This window comes from Schistocerca americana, chromosome 1 (genome assembly GCF_021461395.2).
Source record: "Schistocerca americana isolate TAMUIC-IGC-003095 chromosome 1, iqSchAmer2.1, whole genome shotgun sequence".
NCBI lineage: Eukaryota > Metazoa > Arthropoda > Insecta > Orthoptera > Acrididae > Schistocerca > Schistocerca americana.
This window is the reverse complement of record NC_060119.1, coordinates 649,905,960-649,930,179: the sequence shown is the minus strand read 5'-3', so window position 1 is coordinate 649,930,179 and position 24,220 is coordinate 649,905,960. Positions and strand designations below refer to the sequence as shown.

The following is a 24,220-nucleotide window of genomic DNA, read 5'->3' as shown; positions in this document are numbered from 1 at the left end:
TCGTGCAGCCACGTCTCGATCCCTGAGTCAACAGATGTGGACGTTTGCAAGACAACAACCATCTGCACGAACAGTTCGACGACGTTTACGGCAGCATGGACTATCAGCTCGGAGACCATGGCTGCGGTTTCCCTTGATGCTGCATCACAGACAGGAGCGCCTGCGATGGTATACTCAACGACGAACCTGGGTGCACGAATGGCAAAACTTCATTTTTTCGGATGAATTCAGGTTCTGTTTAGAGCATCATGATGGTCGCATCCGTGATTGGCGCGATGAACGCACTTTGGAAGCGTGTGTTCGTCGTCGCCATACTGGCGTATCACCCAACGTGATGGTATGGGGTGCCATTGGTTACACGTTTCGGTCACCTCTTGTTCGCATTGACGGCACTTTGAACAGTGCACGTTACATTTCAGATGTGTTACGACCCGTGGCTCTTCCCTTCATTCGATCCCTGCGAAACCCTACATTTCAGCAGGATAATGCACGACCGCATGTTGCAGGTCCTGTACGGGCCTTTCTGGAAACAGAAAATGTTCGACTGCTGCCCTGGCCAGCACATTCTCCAGATCTCTCACCAATTGAAAACGTCTGGTCAATGGTGGCCGAACAACTGGCTCGTCACAATACGCCAGCCTCTTGATGAACTGTGGTATCTTGTTGACGCTGCATGGGTAGCTGTACCTGTACACGCTATCCAAGCTCTGTTTGGCTAAATGCCAAGGCGTATCAAGGCCGTTATTACGGCCAGAGGTAGTTGTTCTGGGTACTGATTTCTCAGGATCTATGCACCCAAATTACGTGAAAATGTAATCACATGTCAGTTCTAGTATAATATATTTGTCCAATGAATACCTGCTTATCATCTGCATTTCTTCTTGGTGTAGCAATTTTGATGGCCAGTAGTGTAGATTCCTCACTTAATACTGCTTCCTGAAAATTTTAAGTAATCCATCTTCCATCAGCGGCTGCAGTGTCAGAGCTGCTGTTGTCCTGCTTTTACCTACACGCGTAGTGCGCGGTGCGAGCAGCGCAGCGAGCGGTGAGTGAGGGCTGCGTGTTTGCAGGTGTACGAGCTGGAGCGGCGGTTCAAGCAGCAGAAGTACCTGTCGGCGCCGGAGCGCGAGCACCTGGCCAGCCTCATCCACCTCACGCCGACCCAGGTAAGCCGACACTCTGCGCTGTACACTTGCTCCAGGCCAGTGTATTACGACATTTTCAATGTTGATTACGATTTGTGCTTCAGAGTTTTATTACCAGAAATACGGGATGTTTCGAGAAATTCTTCCGATATCATGAGACTAAACCGTCTACATGAACGGAGATAAAAAAGTGGTATGAATTTTTACTTTACACACCTCCTCTTGCACTTCAGATATTGGCTCTTTACCATTTACAGTGCTCATATCTTTCTTGGTCTTTCCACACTTCTTTGGCCTCCCGTATATAATTTATGGCTTTGTAACATTGTCTGCCACTGTTCATTCTATCTATATATCCACTCCGTTTCCTTCTATCCTGATACAGTCTCTCGCAACCGTAAGAATTCTTATTTCAGCTACCTGGACCGCAGTTTCTTGTCGCCTATGTAAATGACACTGAACTCACTGCAGTAGAGTATTGTGGGGACGTCCATTACTTTACAAAGCTTCGATCGTTGATTGGTACCTTTCTAATTTGTGTGTCTTCTTTCCAAAGTTCCTATTTATTGTTCCAGATACGTTTCCAAATTTTCTAACTTCCTTGTCTACATCTTTGTCAATTTATACATCAAATACTGACCCCAGTTGCGTGTTGCCTGTTCATGTGATTACTAGTGTGGACTCCCTGTAACGGCTAGCTCACTCGCTCCCTCGTTCGTAACTCACCGTTCGTCGAGTAAACACGACGATAACGTAGCAACAAAGGTGTTTTGGGTTCTCCGTTTTAAAAGCTGCATTTCAGTTAAAAGTGTATGTATGAGCACTTCCTAACGATTAGCTACATCAACGATACATCGGTCGTAATGGGCGTATGTACAGGGTGTAACTAGTATAAGTGCAGATATTTGTGTATGTAGTACCTTACTATGTACACACATCAGTGTATTCGTTGGGTTTTCTCTGCGTCGGCCAGTCCTCCCACAAACACGCCACAAACATCATGGCCTGATGTTTTCTGCATGGACGTAACTGCACCACTGAGTGCACTGCTCCTGCCAGTAGACTAACTATTTTGCGTCCACGTGTCTACATTTCAATTCCTGATCTGTTGCTGGGGGGAAAATAAGCATTAGCAGCCTGCTCTTGCCACATGTTCTTGGAGGTACTACCCTAGCCCAAAATGTAAGATTTACCTGCACTTATGCCCGATGCACCCTGCATATCTCGCATTACACAATTAACCTCCAAGGTCACCTGCTCCCACAGTGCGTAACTTTCTTTTGTTTCTTTTTTTGGGGTGGGTGTGGGGAAGGGTATGGCGGTTTGTAAAACACTTCTATTTGTTTCCCTTCCCGACAGCTTTGGGTGAACTACGACGTCGCATAGCAATGGCAGCGAATGGAGTAATTCTAGACATTCTCGCAAAAATGTGGGACGAGTTTGAGTATCGTTTGATTTTTTGTCGTGGTTCCGATGGAGACCCAATGAACACCTGTGAAAGGTAAATGAAAACTTTGATCCTAAACGTTATTGTAAAAAGTACCAATAGGTTGTACGTTAAGGCGTGTAAAATATATAACAACTCTACAGACCTACGCATTCATGTAAATGGTATAATCTTGTGAAATTGGACCAATCTTTTTGAAAAACTCTGGAGTTTAATGGTTCAAATGGCTCTGAGCACTATGGGACTCAACTGCTGTGGTCATAAGTCCCCTAGAACTTAGAACTACTTAAACCTAACTAACCTAAGGACAGCACACAACACCCAGCCATCACGAGGCAGAGAAAATCCCTGACCCCGCCGGGAATCGAACCCGGGAACCCGGGCGTGGGAGGAGTTTAATTCTGCATGTTTCAGCAGCGCACTTATTATCTGTAGATTGTCCGTAGGTAACAGTAGCTTTATAACATATTCGTACTATCTGCCGATCCATCTTTGCGGGATCATGTTGACTGGAGTGTAATTATACTCAGTGATGATTCCCGTTTCGAACTGGCCCCGACGACCAGGGAAGAGAACAGGAAGACATCCAACAACGTTATCAATCAATGCCAAGACAAATAACTGCTCGCATAAAGGCAGAAATGGACTAAGAAATTTCTGAAGCTCTTTCTCTTGAATAAATAATCCAATTTTTCTGTAACTGCAATCATTTGTTCGTATTTCCGTCCCACTCGGATAATTCCTTCGTGGTGCGTCGTTCTTTATTATTTTTTATTTATTTATTTATTGAGTTATAACAGAGTCTAGTAAGGCAATGTGATAATACAAATGATACAATCAGCTGATTGTCTAACACACGACACATTTGTAGAGAAGCAGTCATTAAAATGCATCCCCACAACGGCATGTGAGTTCCCATCGGCCACTGGAGTAAATTACGAGTCTTACTGATAACGCTGCGAGTGAAAAGTGACCTCATCAATGAACAGTATTAAGAGGATTTCTCGGCGATTTCCAATTAACTATGTTGGAATCCATTGGATCCTTATGACCGCAAAGACCGTTGAATATTCAAATCGAAGGAAGGACAGCTTTCATCCAGCGACAAAATTCCGACCGTCTACCTTCATCTCCTTCTTGAAGGTGCCGAATCTGAGGCCGAGCGCACGTAATATCCACCATATGCTTGAACGTGCAACACTGACACGTGTGTTCGTTTCCTGGTTTAGTTCAAATGGTTCAAATGGCTCTGAGCACTATGCGACTTAACTTCTAAGGTCATCAGTCGCCTAGAACTTAGAACTAATTAAACCTAACTAACCTAAGGACATCACACACATCCATGCCCGAGGCAGGATTCGAACCTGCGACAGTAGCGGTCACGCGGTTCAAGACTGAAGCGCCTATAACCGCACGGCCACACCGGCCGGCCCTGGTTTAGTGAAGAGACGAATATACAGTCTTGAATTTGGTACTCAGCATTTGTAAATACATCCAGGAGGTTTAATCGACGCAATTGCATTGGGAGACAAATCGCAGAACCACAGTTGAAAAATTCATTTATGTGAAGTCAAGCACAAATTCAAAACAAAAATGATAGACGATGTATCTCCGTAAGGAGTAAAGTTTGAAGTTATAAGGAATGTTTTATTCAAATATGACTACACTACCACCTCCTAAAATATTTACTATTCCCTCTGATGGAAACGTCTTTTTCAATAATTTTGAACTGCTTTGCTGGATCGCAGAAGACGAGCGAAGCTCCTGGCGCTCGCCAGTGCGGCAACCTCCACACCACGCCCGCCAACCGGGCAGCCGCCTTTCTGGAACACTCCACTGACATACCGTCCGCGTCTAGCCGTCCCCTCATACCATTTGTTCCACCTGTGTATTCCTCAATAGTGTACAGGATTCGAGTGGCGCCTAATATTTTCTGCGCGTCTCTCGAAAAACGTCTGAGAATCACTGCCACAAGAAACAGTGGAGTATAGTATTTATGCTGTGAATGTTTGCTATTCATGCACTTCATACGAGTGCCGATTCGAACCGACGTACACCACTCTGTTATCCCACTTTAATCATTCAGCTTTATAGGGAAACAGTAACAGGAATGAACGAATGACCAACAGTTGTTAAAATGTGGAATCCGGAAAGAGTTTGATACAAATCTGAACATGTTGTCTGATTTATGTTAAACCATATAGCATTTCTAGCTGTAATAATTTAGAATACAGTACTGCATGAAACAATGTAGCATCTGTCATACTTCTTGCACTTATGACACTAAAAGAATTTTCTTTATTTTTTTTATCGTTGTCTTGGGCTTTCTTCCTTCCATTTCCTCTCTTGCTGTCTGTCTGTCTGTCTGTCTCTCTCTCTCTCTCTCTCTCTCTCTCTCTCTGTGTGTGTGTGTGTGTGTGTGTGTGTGTGTGTGTGTGTGTGTCTCTCTCTCTCTCTCTCTCTCTCTCTCTCTCACACACACACACACACACACACACACACACACACACACACAGACACACACACACACAAACGCATTTTACCTTATACATTTCTGCACAATGCAATATCATCATCACTTACGCTCTTTTCTCCTGCTATTTATTTTAAGCACGACCACGAAAACTCGACTCATGAAACACATGATAAACTCCGCCCTTGGGATTTGCTAGAACATTTGCTGCTCGAAATAACTGACTTGATGTACCCCTTCAGTCCGAAAAACTTCAAGACTGGACTAATAAAAAAATACATGAAAGTTAAGATTGTGGTTGTAAGCCTCGTGTGTTCTATATACGAGGGTTATTCGGAGAGTAAGGTCCGGTCAGTCGCGAAATGGAAACCACGGCGAAAACAAAAAATGTATTATTTGCAACAATTACCTATATTTTCCACCTACTTTTCTACATAGTCGGCGCTCCGACTGAGACATTTGTCGGAGGACTGTACCAACTTTCCAACACCCTTGTCGTAGAAGGCAGCCGCCTGTGCTTTCTGCCACTTGACTACGCTGATCTGCAGCTTGCTATCTGTGCCAAAATGTTGTCCTCATACCCAGCGTTTCATTTGAGTAGAGGTGAACATTAGAAGTAGCCAGGTCTGCGCTGTAAGGTAGCTGATCAAACACTGCCCACCGAAAACGCTGCAGGAGCGACCTTGTGCTCCTGCAGTCTGCAGGCCATAATTGCCATTAAGAAGGAAACGCACCACAGTTTTGTTATGTTGAGCTGAAGTAAGGGAAACCTCTCAGGGGACACCCATACTTGGCGGGAGATACTATTATTTTAGGCACCTTTACGTGCTCACTGTGTGCTCAGAACTGATGAAAAAGACGTGACACGATCGACGGGTATACTAGAGACACTGTCCTACAAATCTATGCAAAACTTCAGCGAATTTTCACTGTGGTTTCCTTTTCGCTGCCGATTGGACCTTACTTTTCGAATAGCCCTCGTATTCTCCCCTTCGCCCCCACCCGCAGCCCCTTCGCCTCGAATGAAACTATCAGAAAAATCCTTCCTTGGGATGTCGTTCTACTCGCTCGTTACACTATTTTTAGCATCGGTTATATCGTCAAAGCGTTGACCGTTCATTTGGATTTCTGCACTGTATCGTTCGTGTAGATAACACTAAGTCTCGTCACGACTTCTGATTTCATGCAGAAGAGAACTGTCCGCATTTCGGTTAGTCGTTTCAATTAAGTCGCGGCAGGCTTCCACGCGTCGTTTTTTGTTCGGGAGTCAAGGAATGCGGCACAAATTTGGCACAAATGTTTCTGTTGCTTAAAACATACTCAAGAACGTCTTGAACACTTTATTTAGAAATGTTGCTGCATTGCGATTTGTGCCGCAACATTATTGTGCCCGGGCCAACGAAATATACGGGCCCTGCAACGAACTTGCGACGCAACACTAGTCGGCTTGTCCACCACGCTTCGCGAACGCTCGTCCCTGTGCAGGCCTTACCGGAAATCAACATGTAATTGAAACGGTACCCACTAAAGATTTTAACTTTGTCGTGTACTATCGAGAGCTTACATGCGTTTGAACGAGCACTCAAGAATTATTAAACACGTCTGAAACACGAAAATGCAGGAAGCTGAAGAAATGAATTAAAATTTGTGCCACGGCCGGTACTCGAACCCGTGGCACAAATTTTAATACATTTCTTCAGCTTCCAGCATTATTCTAGATAAAGATGAGACTTAATTGTCTCGGTGAAAATTTGACTATAGCATCTATACGACCGTCTGAAGCAGTTTACTCGCTCCCCGCGCGAAACGGCTATCGCACTACAGTGTCATGTGCAATGACGCACGCACCACGGCCTGTCTTTCTCTTTGGCCTCAGTTGAGACATTACAGTCGCACTTTCCCTGTTTAACCCTGCCTGCTGACAAGTAACAGGTCGAATGGACAGCTGCCGTTTACAGTTGTTATTGTGCTGACATTGCTTATACGCCAGGAGTATAACCAGTGTATGAAACTTTTGGAGAGATTGTGAAGATCGGTAGGAAGGCAAGCGAGGACACATAATGAAAGTAATATGATCTAGAAGCGAGGAAAATCATTATGCCGAATGAGCTAAGGCTCTGAATCGGAGAAGGTCAATGGTTCATTCGAACATTTCGAGACTTTCGTGATAAGGCAAGGCCGCATGTTACTGAATAACCTAGACACAGGAGGTGGTCGATGTTGTCCTCGCCAGCACATTCCCTAGATCTCTCTACATTGAGAAGGTCTGGTCCCGCTGTACCCATAGATTGTCACGCCATCACTCGCCAGCCACTATGATTGATGAACTTCGGCGCAGAGTTCATAGAACATGGAAATTCGTTACCGTACCTATCATACAGCCTTAGTTCGACTCGATGCCCAACTATTAGTCCCATTGTTGCTGCTCTGTGTTCTGAATTATGCAGCTTGATTCCATTCAAATCAGCTGCACAGGTAATTGTGAATTGCTTCTGGTATGCCGGGTACGCCCGATAATACATACACTGAGTGATAGAAGTCAGGGGATAGCGATATAAATGTACACATATGGCGGTAGTATCGCGTACACAAGGTATAAAAGGGCAGTGCATTGGCGGAGCTATTATTTGCACTGAGACGATTCATGCGAAACGGCATCCGACGTGATTATGGCCACGCGACGGGAATTAACGGACCTTATACGCGGAATGGTAGTGGAGCTAGACGCATGAGACATTCCATTTCGGAAATAGAGAATTCAATATTTCGAGGTCCATAGTGTCAGGAACGTGTCGAGAACAGCACGTGTCATGTATTACGTCTGACCACGAACAACGCAGAGGCCAATGACGTTCACTTAACGACCGATAGCAGCAGCATTTGCAGAGAGTTGTCAATGCTAACAGACAAGCAACAATGTTTGAACAAGCCGCAGAAATCAATGTGGGACGTACGACAAACGTATCAGTTACAACAGTACAGCAAAGTTTGGCGTTAATGGGCTATGGCAGCACACAACTGACGGGAGTGTCTTTGCTATCAGCACGACATCGTCTACAGTGCCTCTCCTGGGCTCTTGACCATATCGATTGGACCTTAGACGACTCGAAAACTGCGGCCTAGTCAGACGAGTCCTGGTGGTAGGGTTCGAGTGTGGCGCAGTCACCAACGAACCGTGGATCCAAGGTATCAATAAGGCGCTATGCAAGCTGGTGATGGCTCCATAATGGGGTGGGCCTTGTTTACATGGAACCGACTGGGTCCTCTGGTCCAACTGAAGCGAGCACTGACTGGAAATGGTTATTTTCGGCTGCTTGGAGACCGTTTGTTTCCAAATAACGCTGAAATTTACGTGGATGACAATGCGCCATGTCACCGGGCCACAGTTGTTTGCGATTGCTTGGAAGAATATTCTGGACAATTAGAGAGAATAGTTTGGTCACGCAGATCGCCCGATATGGATCCCATCGAACATTTGTGGGACACAGTCGAGAGATAGTCCGTGCACAAATTCCTACACCGGCATCACTTTCAAATTTATGGCGGCTATAGTGGCAGCATGGCTCAAGATTTGTTGAATCCATGCCACGTCGATTTGCTGCACTACGCCAGGCAAGAGGGCGTGCGACACCATATTAGCACGTGTCCCATGACTTGTGTCACATCATTGTAAAATTTCGTTATGTGTTGTCGTTCCTGGCCAACAGGGTAATTACAACCCGTCCGAGAATGATCGGCTGGCGCGCTGGAATCGGGATGGCGCCTTGAAGACAGGGCGGGGCAGGGTGAGGTGAGGTTGGTAGTGATTGCGTGGTGGCACCTGATCACCGCGGCCCGGATGGCACGGAGCGCGGCGGCGGCGGTGGCGGAATGCGCGGCCCGCAGAGTCAACACATTAGGCGGCTGTTTGCGCCGCAAACACGGCCGGCCGGCCAGCCAAGGCAGTGCGCGCGCGCCCGCCGCCGCGTCCGCAACCGCGCTTTTGCCCGCTGTACTGGCAGTGGTTCTGAAATATCACGCAACAGCTCACCTCTCACCGGCGCCGCGGCCGGCAGACGGCTAGCGACGTAGCAGTGTGCGGGAGCAGCCATCCTCAATTCTTCGTCCGCTCCTTCTTATTTAAGATTTTTAGGGATGGGCTACAACCGATCGGCCGACTGTTACACGCAGCGACATTCTGTTACAAGCTATGCGATATACGATGGCTATTCGGAAAGTGAGGTGTGATCGGTCGCGTAATGGAAACCATTGTGAAAATAAAAAATGTTTTATTTGCAACAGTTAGCTACATCTTCCAGCTACTTCTTTACATAGTTGCATCAACGACTTAGACATTTGTTGTAACATTGTACCAACTTTCCAATACCCTCGTCGTAGAAGGCAGCTGCCTGTGCTTTCTGTCAGCTCTCTACGCTGCTACGCAGTTCGTTGTCTGTACTAAAATATTGCCTTTATAGCCACTGATTCATGTGGGTGGAGATGACCATCAGAGGGAGCTAATTCGGGTCTGTATAGTGGGTGATCAAACACTTCCCATCGAAACCGCTGTAGGGGCTCCCGCATTGCCGCTACAGTTTGAGGCTGTCGCGAAGAAGGAACTGCATGATAAGTACGTTGTGTAGGGGTGCATGAAATCAGGCGAAACCTCGCAGCCGACACTCGTACTTACGGGGAGGTGCTATTGCCCTAAGTATCTTTACGTGCTCACAGTCTGCTCAGAACTGAGAAGAGTGACATGATGTGATCGACAGGTGTACCCGACACATCTGTGCAACGCTTGATCGGTTTTTCGATGTCGCTTCCATTTCGCGTCGTACCAGACCTTACTTTCCGAACAGCTCTCGTGCTACGAAGTACTGAAATCACTTCTTCCTTACTCATGGTGTCAGATAGTAGACTGCGACGGGAGTGTTTCTAATGAATGAAATGGTTCAAATGGCTCTAAGCACAATGGGACTCAACATCTGAGGTCATCAGTCCCCTAGACTTAGAACTACTTAAACCTAACTAACCTAAGGACATCACACACATCCATGCCCGAGGCAGGATTCGAACCTGCGACCGTAGCAGCAGCGCAGTTCCGAACTGAGGCGCCTAGAACCGCTCGGCCACAGCGGCCGGCTGTAATGAATGACTATGTAAATGTATGGTAGGGAGTGTACCCCCAGTATTTGAATGCCCATACCATGGAAGGAAGAATGGGAGGGAAAAGGAACGTCCCATAAACGACGAGGTCTTTTGAGACAGAACAAAAGGGGAACTGGCGAAAGATGGTGAAGAATATTGGCCTTGTTTCTCTCAAAGGAAGTATTCCCACGTTTCTTTATGGTGGAACGACAGGCTGACGGACGAAAATATTGCTGAAATTCAGGTCTTTCTCGCCGTACTGGAATGTAGTACACAAAATGAATTTTTCATTGGCAATTTTTGTTAAAAATATTAATATCTTTACTGTGTAATTGCGATTTTCCCTAGGCAGCTCCGTAAGGAGATAGATCGACGGTTGTGGTTATCTGAAACATGAAATTAACGTATCACCCTGATGTTTGCAGATGTAATTTTAGTTCACCGTAGCGATTTGAAAAAAAAAAAAAAAGGATGGCGAAGTTATATGTATTTGAAAAAATGGCCATTTTAGGACCCCTTTTGTTTGGCAAAAAAAAAAACTAAAAAGCAATGTGAAAAAAATCGGCTACCATGAACTGAAGAGAATTCAGTTTGCTTCAAGGGAGGTCAAAAATTATTAAAATAGGATGAAAATTGTAGTGTAGGCGACAACAAAGCCATGGTTTTGAGAAAAACGCGTTTAAAGTTTGGCAGATATTTTTCATCTAAAAAAGGGACGGGATATCGTCGATGCCTGGTCCATGACAACTCTCACCCCGGCTAGTGTATGGCAGCTTTCTGCTACTTTGACCTGACAAACCCTCATTTTCGTCCTCAAAGCCGTTTTCTTCGCTGAGCGCATCACCGCTGGTCTCTCTATCTTCACAGAGTCGGCACATTTCACCGCAGATTTTGATTTGAAGCGCGTTTGCCACGTGCATTAATGCAATGTGGCCCACATTGAATAGACATATGGCCAAATTTGAAGCAATGTTTACAATTTCGCTTCGGCTTGATGTCATTTCTGGAGCGGCCTCCAAATGAGACTACGGAAACTTTCGTTCACATGTTGATAAAAACCACCCAACAACGCTTCAGCAAACGACCTTTACTCAAATTGGTATAAATAGGAGTGATAGCATCGATAACGACATTGCACCATCTGCTTCAAACACTCACAGAATCGTTACTTTTTGGAGTTCGCGCTTAATATTTTGTGAAATAATTCTTCAATGTATATGTATTCGAATTCCGTAATTAAAAAAATTTGAGTTTTTGCGACCAACACCCTGTCCGCCCCCTTAAGCGTTTTTGAGAAATCATGAAAAATCTAAATATGGATTGTACATTTTCAGAAACTTATATTTTGAGATGGTGGCTCTGTACGCAATAGGAGATGATTCTTGCATACAAGAAAACAACGATCAACCACTGTTGCTGATGCTACTTATTTACACAGATATTGTCGCTACCGGTTTCTAACACACAGGTTACTCTTCAGACGGCTGTTCACTGGAAACAGCCGTCGGAAGACTAATGTGTGCGTTCGAAACCCGTAATGACACTATTTATGTAAATAAATAGCATCAGTATCAGTGGCTGCCACTATTTTTTTCTTTGCGAGAATTAGGTTATAGTAAATATTGATGGCAGTACGAGGATTTGAAACGTTCTCGTGTCGAATGCGAGTCCAATTACGTATCCTGCACTATCTCGTTGTCATAGTTACCACCAATACTGTAGTGTTCATACCCACCATGAATGAACCTGTGAAAAGGCGTGGTAGTTACCATGGACATTAAAATTTGTGGTAATCAAGAAATGTACGTCATAATTACTTTTCTCTCTACTTAGCAACGACGGGTTACAAAAATTTATTCCATCGACACGATTCCAATCAGGTACCCATACAGGATGCGTAGACTACCATGGGAAAAAAGCTGCATTAGATTTTAAACCCATTTATCTTTTTTAAAATGTCTGCATCTTCTCTAACTTTTACGTACTATTGGTTGAAGATCTTCAAGCTGACAAACTGGCTATTTCAGGACATCAATACTCGTAATATCAAGGGGCGCGGGGGAGAGGGGTGGGGTTATTTATGCCCACCTTTTGAAAATATTGTAATTTGTTAATCTTATATTTTAAATTATTGAAAAAATAATTGTATTTTTAATTGCTTTGTTCTACCGGACACTGTAAATGTTTAAATTTTTCAGTGAAACTTAACCTGAAAATTAATATCCCAATATAATTTCTGACATGCCTCCATCATAGAATGAATCTTTAAGTCTGAAGTGGGGTGTGCAATGTTTTAAATCTTCTCGAACCCGGAACCATGCCTTGCTGGACGTTTTAAGGCTTCATGACATGCATCGTCCCTATTTTGAGGTAACGGTAAGACTGCTTATAGAATGCGACCGAGCGAGGTGGCGCAGTGGTTAGCACACTGGACTCGCATTCGGGAGGACGACGGTTCAATCCCGTCTCCAGCCATCCTGATTTAGGTTTTCCGTGATTTCCCTAAATCGTTTCAGGCAAATTCCGGGATGGTTCCTTTGAAAGGGCACGGCCGATTTCCTTCCCCATCCTTCCCTAACCCGCGCTTGCGCTCCGTCTCTAATGACCTCGTTGTCGACGGAACGTTAAACAACACTAACCTAACTAACCTATAGAATGCGATAGCGTTCTGGTACTGGGGGCGCGAAAAGCAACAAGGTGGACTTGTTTAGCATCCGATGAAATCTGTTAATTCTCAACTAAAACCTGTTTCGTGTGTGGGGCTCTTCCACTTCCCTTCCCTGGTAAGGAGCACAGACGAAGCCTAATAAACTTTCTTTTGCTGTGACAGCGGTGAATCGGCCACAGTCACCTGTACACGCAGAGGCCGAAACTGAAAGGCCATTTGTGTCGTCCCCTGCTTCTAAACTTCCCAACAACAATGTAGTATGCGTGTCGTCTCCTAATATACATGTGAGTCTTATTGTTACCACTGTTTAATGGTGTGTTGCTTCACCTTTGGAACGCAATACGGCAGCGATTCTGTGTGGAATGGATTCGACAAGTGTCTGCTAGATTTCCAGAGGTACGCGGTGCCAAATGTCTACGCTCACACAGTTCCCTTAAATTATGCGGCGCGGTTCGTTGGCGCAGAGGTGGCGCCCGATAAAATCCCAGACATGTTCTATCAGTTTCAGATCAGGTGAAAGAGATAGCCAAGACGTGAAAAAGTTCGTTATCGCACTCCTGAAACCATTGTAGCACGGTTCTCTCCTTGTGACAAGGACAGTTATGCTGCTGAAAGACGCCAACTCCGTCGGCGAAGACATCAACGCGATGCGCGTTAATGTTCACGTAGCCCACAGTTGTCACGGTATCTTCGACTACTATCAGCTGTCCCATGCGAGCCTAAGTGAACGTCTGGCCCTCAGCCCCTCCTTCTATGGCAGGGCGCATGTTTCGAACAGCCGTGCGTCTGAGTGACGGCGTATTCGGATGCCATCATCGGCCTGATGTATCAAGAAACTTGATACGACCGATCAGGCAACAAGTTTCGTTTGATCTGCGGTCCAGTATTGATGACACCGAGCCTACTGCAATTATTATAAATGATGATGTCATTGAATCAACATGGGAGCAGGTTGGGGTTGTCTACTATGGAGCCCAAAGTTCTACAATGTGTCCTGAGCAGCGTGTTCCGAGTACTCCGTCGTCAGATCAGGCACACACTGCTGCCTTACCCGCTTTACAGAACGGGATTAGCACACTGGACTCGCATTCGGGAGAACGACGTTTCAATCCCGTCTCCGGCCATCTTGATTTAGGTTTTCCGTGATTTCCCTAAATCGTTTCAGGCGAATGCCGAAATGGTTCCTTTGAAAGGGCACGGCCGATTTCCTTCCCAATCCTTCCCTAACCCGAGCTTGCGCTCCGTCTCTAATGACCTCGTTGTCGACGGGACGTTAAACACTAACCACCACCACCACCACCACCACCACCACCACAGAACGGGAAAGCATCCGGTCCCAACGTTCTGTGTGGACGTCCAACACGTTCTCACACACTCGTGGTTTCCCCATCCTTCAACCACCTTCCATAGATGCTCACGACTGTCGATCAGCTTCGCCTTTTCCGAGACGCTCATTCCCATGCACGCGGTCATAACAATTTGCCGTCCGTCAAAGTCGCTTGTATCAGTGGATTTCTCCATTTGTGGCCCGTATCGTCACTAGAATGATTGCCCATTCGTCCCTGATCAGCTTGTATACCTTGTCTACCGTGTCATGTGCTTCAGTCGTTGTAATGGTTTGACTCATTAGTGTATGTCACTTCATATACCACAAACCTAGGAAGAGAAATGTTTCACTTAAGATAGCGGGAAGAACAACGCGAAACAGATGTGACTCTAACAGGGTAATGAATCTTAACCATTGCAACTGGCCGCAGTGGCTGACTGCGGGGGCGTAGGCAACGCCCCTCCGTGACAGGTGGCAACATCCAGAGCTCGCGGCGCCGCGATTGGCTGCAGACAGCCAGGGCCCGCCTCCACGACGCGAGGCAGTCGCCAGAACAGCGTCGCTACACAGTAACGGGGAAAGCGGGACCGTGTCTGCCGTTTGCTGTCTGCTGTCTGAAGAGAGCGCAGCGTAGCGCGAGGCCCGCTTCCGGTTCACTCTGCCGCTCGAAGCGAAGTGAATTAAATACGTAGCAGATATGCGTAGCGGTACACTTTCTTGTGAAGCCACATGGTCCTAACATCCTACGAGGATAGCTGCATCTATACTCCGTAAGTCACCTTACGGTGTGTGGCGGAGGGTATTTCTGTTACCGGTATCTCTTCCTCAGCTGTTCCATTCGCGAACGGCGTTTGGGATGAATGATTGTCGGTAAAGCTCAGTATTAGCTCTAATTTCTCGGACATTTTCGTTGTGCTCCTTTCGAGAGACGTATGAGGGACGAAGTAATATGTTACCTGACTCTTCCCGGGAACATACATACTAAACCACTCTGTGACGCACAACACAGCTCTTGCAGTGTGTGCCACTGGAGCATCACTTGGCACTGAGCGTCACCGTAATGCTTATTCAGAGACTGAACGATCCAGTGACGAAACGTTCCTCTTTTCTTTGGATCTCTATCTGTTCTATTAATATAACCTGGTAAGGTTTCCAGATTGATGAACGATACAAGAATCGGTCGGAAAAGTGTTTTCCAAGCCACCTCTGTCGTGGAGCAATTACATGTCCTTCAGATTTTGCTAATTGATGTAAGCCTGGATCTGCTTAACTACAAGTACAAGGGCTGGAACTTAAAGAGTGGCAACTATTTGTTCACAACCGATACAAAAGAGTTACATGTTTTCATCTGTTACTGTCCTTCAAAGTAGTCACCAGCGTTGTGTAGAACCCGTTGCCAGCGATGTGGCAGGCGTTGTATACCGTTAGCAGAGCCTGCTCTGTTGGTGGTGCGAGTGGAGCGGTCTACTGGCTGTCGAATCTCCGGAACTGTTCTGAAGCGAATGCCTCGAAGTGGTTCCTACATCTTCGGAATCAAATCAAAGTCACAAGGACTTAAGACCGGGGAGTATGGTGAATGGTACTGTACGTCCCAGTCCCATCGACCGAACAGAGCAGTCACAGCTTGCGCTGTATGCGCCCGCGCGTTGTCGTGCAAAATGATGGGTGGGTTGCGCAGAAAGTGTCGCCGCTTCTTTCGCAAAGCTGGTCGCAGGTGATGAACCAAAAACGAACATCAGTACTGTGCATTGACGGTCTGCCGTGGAGGAAAGTAATGCGTTAGGATAACACCATCACAGTCGTACACGAGAATGAACATAACTTTCACCATATTGGGGCTTTGGAGCAGCACCTGCGACCAGCTTTGCGAAAGAAGCTGCGACACTTCCTGCAATAAATAATTGGATAGTCAGGGAACAGTCTTATGGGACTTCCTACGTAGATCTACATCTGTATCTGTTGTAAACGTTAATGGCCCTGTAACACTTCCTACGGGTATTCTTAATTTACCTTTACACCAGTCGATTTTATTTTATTTTTTTCATTAGACTGACGTGTGGGTAAGTTCTGAAGCCAGTCATGGATCAAGTCAGATACTTGGTAAGTTCGCATTTTGGCCAGTAGATGACGGTGCTGAGCTGTATTAAATGGCTCCCTGAAACCGAGGAACACGTCATCAATCTGGGCGCTGTTATCTGCGGCGCTCCGGATACCTTAATTATTCTTCGTGTGGCTGGAATAAACGTTCCCCAGAGTGCTGCCAACTGCTAGTTAATGATTATCAAGGAGGGAAGGGCATAAGTTTATTCGCCCTGCCTTCCCCGCCGCTCCTCTTCAGGCTGCACAGAACTAGTGCAGCACTACAGCGGCTGTGTTATTATCACCTTGCGGACGCACTCCATGTATTCTCTATTTACGGATTTTATGAAAAGCTTGGCTTTTGGATAAAGTTTGGTGACTGGCATGTATCATACACCGCGTTTGCTTCTAAGTCACCATTAAAATGCACGTGTTACACTAAAATGCGTTGTGTAACAGAGGTTACTTGGTGCTTGTGTCACTGACCGCCTTACAGTAACATCCACGAGCTGAAGATGCATTATAAATTACGCCATATACGTTCCCCCAGTTTTACTAGCGGTGAACCTTACATAGCGTACACGTTTGCCTGAGGGGGGAGGGGGCGGGGCGGTATGACGAAATAAAACGTACGAAACATTAATTTTTACCGGAAAATACCCCATCCATCTTTTACTCGTTGATAATTTCTGTGCAACTGGTCACGACTTGCACTGCAACTTCATTACGACCTCAAGAGAATTACCCGAACAAATACGATGTAAGACAAATACTCTGAATTTCAAAAAGGGTCGTGACTATTTCTAGGTAAACCGTTCTTGCGGAATTAACAGCCAGTTATTTTCGTCTTTGGTGATGCTATGTGTGGACTACAATTCTTTAGATATTCCCGTAGAGCGCATATAATTATTGGTGTATTACATGTCACCTTAACGTTATGACTTGTATGACCCATTCACAGTTTTTTTTTTCATTCTCTAGGCAAGTGCGTTAGTGAGACCTAGTTGTGAATATTTGGGACGGGATTTTGAATCCCAGCTTTTGTCCTGCAAACAAGGGAAATATTCCGAAAACTTTGGGCAGAACTGGTGGATGAGGACTAATTTTAATTTTGCAATACGTCTCAGATAAAAAGTACGGTATCTTCGTTTATAGGTAGGTGTATTCATTTGTGTGTGTACATTGTAAGGTCGATGACTTGCAGTGTACCTACTTCGCTGTTGATCTCAGAAAAGCGGCACATGTAACTGGTATTCGCAGCCCTGAAGAATCAAAGTATTGTAACAAAATGTTGTGAGAAGCAACTGAGAGGACTACGGGTCCAATGGATAAGTTCCAGAAGAGCGTACGCAATAAAGACCTTCATTATCGTCCGCCTTACTAGTGACTCCAGGGTTGCTCGAGGAAGTGAGGAAGAACATTGGTTCACTCATCGGTGACGAGCAAGTCGCAGGAGACGGGGCATACTGAAGAGAAATCGGCCGTATCCTTTTTGAATGAACAGTTCTGGCAGTCTCCGTGATGGTGATGAACGGGTAAACCTAAATCTGGACATCCGGATAGAGACTGGAATCCCTCTCCAATGCATAGCAATTAGAGGTCGTCTGTTGCCGAGCCCCATGTTCTACAATGTGCGCTGAACGGTGTGCTCTGAAACACTTGCTCTGAAACCTGCACCAGCCTTGTACTCTATCGTAATACATGCCACAGATCGCCGCCTATCCTTCTTTACAGAGAGGGCAAGTCCCCGACCTGGACGTTCTGTGTCGAGGCGTGGGTGTCAAAGAACTTTTTGGTTATTAACTGTTTCACCGTCTTCCAACCAGTTCCCATACGTTCTGACGGCAGTACCAAGAGAAAGGCCGTCCCGCTTTGCTGTTTACAAGATTGTCCTTCGCAGTCGTCGGGCCATATCAGTTTGTTATTTGTAGTTTAGTGTCAAAAGGCGACCCACGTTCCAATCCGTGTAGCTTGGAAACAGACACCCATTACCCTCTTCTCTGTCTCGAGCGAGTCTACAGTATCGAATTCATTTCTTACTACAGGCATGAACGAATCGACTACAGACTATTTTAAAAAGATATAATCTGAAAAGGAAGTACCACAGCTCTATCAATAATGATGCTGCATGAGGCTAAGAGCCACTGAAAGCCGCAGAAAAAGTCCCTGGATACAAGTCAGTGATTACGGGATGGGCAGACAACGCTCGGTCAGTCAAGAAAAACTGCAGACCTACATTATTAAAGAACACTTATATAAGAAAAAATAAAGCACTTGACTGGGGGTGCGCGAGACAGTTATGGTGTAACGATGGGACAAAGCTGTAGAAAGACGGATATTATCTTAATGGCGGTATGGAGGCGTCGGTGGTCCGGCTGCAATTGAAATTATGAATGGCCATCGTAATTCAGATGGTCAGGTTGTCGGAACTAGCTCTCAAGACCATGTATTGCTTCTGCGACTAATCGGTAATATTAGATCGACCCCCTGGTCCCTGTGGTACTAACCGGTAGCACTATGTGGTCTGGAGACTGGCTGTGGCAGCCAGCCTAAGACACGCGTCTTGACTTTAGCAGAAGTGTGGCGCAGCTCCTGCTGTGACTGTTATTTAAGACCCAGGGTTTCGGAGAAAACTGCCGACTGTGCACAAGTCTCTAGTTTTCATAGCCAAATTAACAGTGCTGATTTGCGTCACTTATAAGTGGTTTCGGAATTCCAGCTCGCCTTGCAGTTCCCTACTATGGAGCTCCCCTAGCGCTGTTTTGGTGCTGACGTGGTTCGCGGGGCGACGTTAAGTTCTGCAGTGACTTTTGCAGCTGTCGTCTTCTTATTTTTCGTGGAAACTCCTTCAAAGACCATCCGTCACGATCACTCAGCACACATTTTCGTCTGTGTTTGTAACTTAGTGGATGATATTTTTCGAATTTCCCTGTAAGCAGTAAAACTTTACCGTGTGGTGTCCCCTTAAACACCAGACACTTCGGCTACCTTAGGTACGGAAGTATCCACCATACGAGCACCAATAATTTGGCCACGTTAGAAGCACTTAGATCAGACATAATGCACTCACAGCTACACAGAACATTATTCTGACAACGACTACATTTGCAAAGTATTGTGGAAATTGCACAGGTACCTCTCGTGTTCAAATACACCAGCGTAACCTGCAGGGTTGGCTACCATCTGCATTTATGTTCGAGCATGCGTTTTTCGCGGTATTTCCAAATTTTTGTCCGACACTTGTATATTAAGCCGTGGACAATTGAGGATACTAGTAGCTAGCTCATGGACCAGGAGAAATATGGGCCCCGCAACAAATTTGTGACGTAACACTAGTCAGTTTCTCAGCCACGCTACGGGAACGCTCATCTCTGTGCAGGACCCGCGAGAAACCAACATGTAATTCAGAAAATCCACTGAAGGTGTTAACTTCGTCCTGTGTCATCGAGAGCTCTGCATGCATTTAAATGCACAGTCAAGAACTATTAAAGTCATCTGAAATGGATTTGGCACGCAGAACGTCTCAATTGAGAATCACAGTAATTAATTTAGAGAGATCCGCTTCAGTTGTACTAGTATTTATACACTACTGGCCATTAAAATTGCTACACCACGATGATGACGTGCTACAGATGCGAAATTTAACCGACAGGAAGAAAATGCTGTGATATGCAAATTCTTAGCTTTTCAAAGCATTCACACAAGGTTGGCGCCGGTAGCGACACCTACAACGTGCTCACATGAGGAAAGTTTCCAACCGATTTCTCATACACAAACAGCAGTTGACCGGCGTTTCCTAGTGAAAAATTGTAGTGATGCCTCGTGTAAGGAGGAGAAATGCGTACCATCACGTTTCCGACTTCGATAAAGGTCGGATTGTAGCCTATCGCGATTGCGGTTTATCGTATCATGACATTGCTGCTCGCGTTGGTCGAAATCCAATGACTGTTGGCAGAATGTGGAATCGGTGGTTTCAGGAGAGTAATACGGAACGCCGTGCTGGATCCCAACGGCCTCTTATCACTAGCAGTCGAGATGACAGGCATCTTATCCGCATGGCTGTAAAGGATCGTGCAGCCACGTCTCGATCCCTGAGTCAACGGTTGGGGATGTTTGCAAGACAACAACCATCTGCACGACCAGTTCTATGACGTATGCAGCAGCATGGACTATCAGCTCGGAGACCATGGCTGCGGTTACCCTTGACGCTGCATCACAGACAGGAGCGCCTGCGATGGTGTACTCAACGACGAACCTGAATGCACGAATGGCAAAACGCCATTTTTTCGGATGAATCCAGGTTGTGTTTACAGCATCATGATAGTCGCATCCGCGTTTGGCGGCATCGCGGTGAACGCAGATTGGAAGCGTGTATTCGTCATCGCCATACTGGCGTCCTCCCCCCATGAACCATGGACCTTGCCGTTGGTGGGGAGGCTTTCGTGCCTCAACGATACAGATAGCAGTACCGTAGGTGCAACCACAACGGAGGGGTATCTGTTGAGAGGCCAGACAAACGTGTGGTTCCTGAAGAGGGGCAGCAGCCTTTTCAGTAGTTGCAGGGGCAACAGTCTGGATGATTGACTGATCTGGCCTTGTAACACTAACCAAAATGGCCTTGCAGTTCTGGTACTGCGAATGGCTGAAACCAAAGGGGAAACTACAGCCGTAATTTTTCCCGAGGGCATTAACTGATGATGGCGTCCTCTTGGGTAAAATATTCCGGAGGTAAAATAGTCCCCCATTCAGATCTCCGGGCGGGGACTACTCAAGAGGATGTCGGTATCAGGAGAAAGAAAACTGGCGTTCTACGGATCGGAGCGTGGAATGTCAGATCCCTTAATCGGGCAGGAAGGTTAGAAAATTTAAAAAGAGATATGGATAGGTTAAAGTTAGATATAGTGGGAATTAGTGAAGTTCGGTGGCAGGAGGAACAAGACTTTTGGTCAGGTGAATACAGAGCTATAAATACAAAAGCAAATAGGGGTAATGCAGGTGCAGGTTTAATAATGAATAAAAAAATAGGAGTGCGGGTAAGCTACTACAAACAGCATAGTGAACGCATTATTGTGGCCAAGATAGACACAAAGCCCACGCCTACTACAGTAGTACAAGTTTATATGCCAACTAGACTCTGCAGATGATGAAGAAATTGATGAAATGTATGATGAGATAAAAGAAATTATTCAGGTAGTGAAGGGAGACGAAATTTAATAGTCATGGGTGACTGGAATTCGTCAATAGGAAAAGGGAGAGAAGGAAACATAGTAGGTGAATATGGATTGGGGCTACGAAATGAAAGAGGAAGCCGTCTGGTAGAATTTTGCGCAGAGCATAACTTAATCATAGCTAACAATTGGTTCAAGAATCATGAAAGAAGGTTGTATACATGGAAGAACCCTGGAGATACTAAAAGGTATCAGATAGATTATATAATGGCAAGACACAGATTTAGGAACCAAGTGTTAAATTATAAGACATTTCCAGGGGCAGATGTGGACTCTGGCCACAATCTATTGGTTATGAACTGTAGATTAAAACTGAATAAACTGCAAAAAGGTGGGAATTAAGGGAGATGGGACCTGGATAAACTGAAAGAACCAGAGGTTGTACAGAGTTTCAGGGAGAGCATAAGGAAACAATTGACAGGAATGGGGGAAAGAAATACAGTAGAAGAAGGATGGGTAGCTCTGAGGGATGAAGTATTGAAGGCAGCAGAGGATCAAATAGGTAAAAAGACGAGGGCTAGTAGAAAACCTTGGGTAACAGAAGAAATATTGAATTTAATTGATGAAAGGAGAAAATATAAAAATTCAGTAAATCAAGCAGGCAAAAAGGAATACAAACGTCTCAAAAATGAGATCGACAGGAAGTGCAAAATGGCTAAGCAGGCATGGCTAGAGGACAAATGTAAGGATATAGAGGCTTATCTCACTAGGGGTAAAATAGATACTGCTTACAGGAAAATTAAAGAGACCTTTGGAGAAAGGAGTACCACTTGCATGAATATCAAGAGCTTTGATGGAAACCCAGTTCTATGCAAAGAAGGGAAAGGAGAAAGGTGGAAGGAGTATATAGAGGGTCTATACAAGGGTGACGTACTTGAGGACAATATTATGGAAATGGAAGAGGATGTAGATGAAGATGAAATGGGAGATATGATACTGCGTAAAGAGTTTGACAGAGCACTGAAAGACCTGAGTCGAAACAAGGCCCGCGGAGTAGACAACTTCCCATTAGAACTATTGACAGCCTTGGGAGAGCCAGTCCTGACAAAACTCTACCATCTGGTGAGCAAGATGTATGAGACAGGCGAAATACCCTCAGACTTCAAGAAGAATATAATAATTCCAATCCCAAAGAAATCAGGTGCTGACAGATGTGAAAATTACCGAACTATCAGTTTAATAAGTCACAGCTGCAAAATACTAACGCGAATTCTTTACAGACGAATGGAAAAACTGGTAGAAGCGGACCTCGGGGAAGATCAGTTTGGATTCCGTAGAAATGTTGGAACACGTGAGGCAATACTGACCCTACGACTTATCTTAGAAGATAGATTAAGGAAAGGCAAACCTACATTTCTAGCATTTGTAGACTTAGAGAAAGCTTTTGACAATGTTGATTGGAATACTCTCTTTCAAATTCTGAAGGTGGCAGGGGTAAAACACAGGGAGCGAAAGGCCATTTACAATATGTACAGAAAGGAGATGGCAGTTATAAGAGTCGAGGGGCATGAAAGGGAAGCAGTGGTTGGGAAGGGAGTGAGACAGGGTTGTAGCCTATCCCCAATGTTATTCAATCTGTATATTGAGCAAGCAATAAAGGAAACAAAAGAAAAGTTCGGAGTAGGTATCAAAATCCATGGAGAAGAAATAAAAACGTTGAGGTTCGCCGATGACATTGTAATTCTGTCAGAGACAGCAAAGGACTTGGAAGAGCAGCTCAACGGAATGGACAGTGTCTTGAAAGGAGGGTACAAGATGAACATCAACAAAAGCAAAACGAGGATAATGGAATGTAGTCGAATTAAGTCGGGTGATGCTGAGGGAATTAGATTAGGAAATAAGACACTTAAAGTATTAAAGGAGTTTTGCTATTGGGGGAGCAAAATAACTGACGATGGTCGAAGTAGAGAGGATATAAAATGTAGACTGGCAGTGGCAAGGAAAGCATTTCTGAAGAAGAAAAATTTGTTAACATCGTGTATAGATTTAAATGTCAGGAAATCGTTTCTGAAAGTATTTGTATGGAGTGTAGCCATGTATGGAAGTGAAACGTGGACGATAAGTACTTTAGACAAGAAGAGAATAGAAGCTTTCGAAATGTGGTGCTACAGAAGAATGCTGAAGATTAGATGGGTAGATCACATAACTAATGAGGAGCTATTGAATAGAATTGGGGAGAAGAGGAGCTTGTGGCACAACTTGACTAGAAGAAGGGATCGGTTGGTAGGGCATATTCTGAGGCATCAAGGGATCACCAATTTAGTATTGGAGGGCAGCGCGGAGGCCAAAAATCATAGAGGGAGACCAAGAGATAAATACACTAAGCAGATTCAGAAGGATGTAGGCTGCAGTAGGTACTGGGAGATGAAGAAGCTTGCACGGGATAGAGTAGCATGGAGAGCTGCATCATACCAGTCTCAGGACTGAAGACCACAACAACAACATACTGGCGTATCACCCGGCGTGATGGTATGGGGAGCCATTGGTTACACGTCTCGGTCACCTCTTGTTCGCATTGACGGCACTTTGAACAGTGGACGTTACATTTCACATGTGTTGCGACCCGTGGCTCTACCCTTCATTCGATCGCTGCGAAACCATACGTTTCAGCAGGATAATGCACGACCGCATGTTGCAGGTCCTGTACTGGATTTCCTGGATACAGAAAATGTTCGACTGCTGCCCCGGGCAGCACATTGTCCAGATCTCTCACCAATTGAAAACGT

At 45.4% G+C, this 24,220-nt stretch overlaps 1 protein-coding gene across 1 annotated transcript in view; it reads left to right on the top strand.

Moving 5' to 3' along the window:
* LOC124585675 (homeobox protein Nkx-2.1-like) overlaps window positions 1-24,220 on the top strand; it is a 329,681-nt gene that overhangs the window by 193,728 nt on the left and 111,733 nt on the right. The window contains exon 6 of the mRNA XM_047131393.1: window positions 1,071-1,166. Coding sequence (XP_046987349.1) covers window positions 1,071-1,166 — 96 coding nt within the window. The remainder of the gene's footprint in view (window positions 1-1,070; window positions 1,167-24,220) is intronic.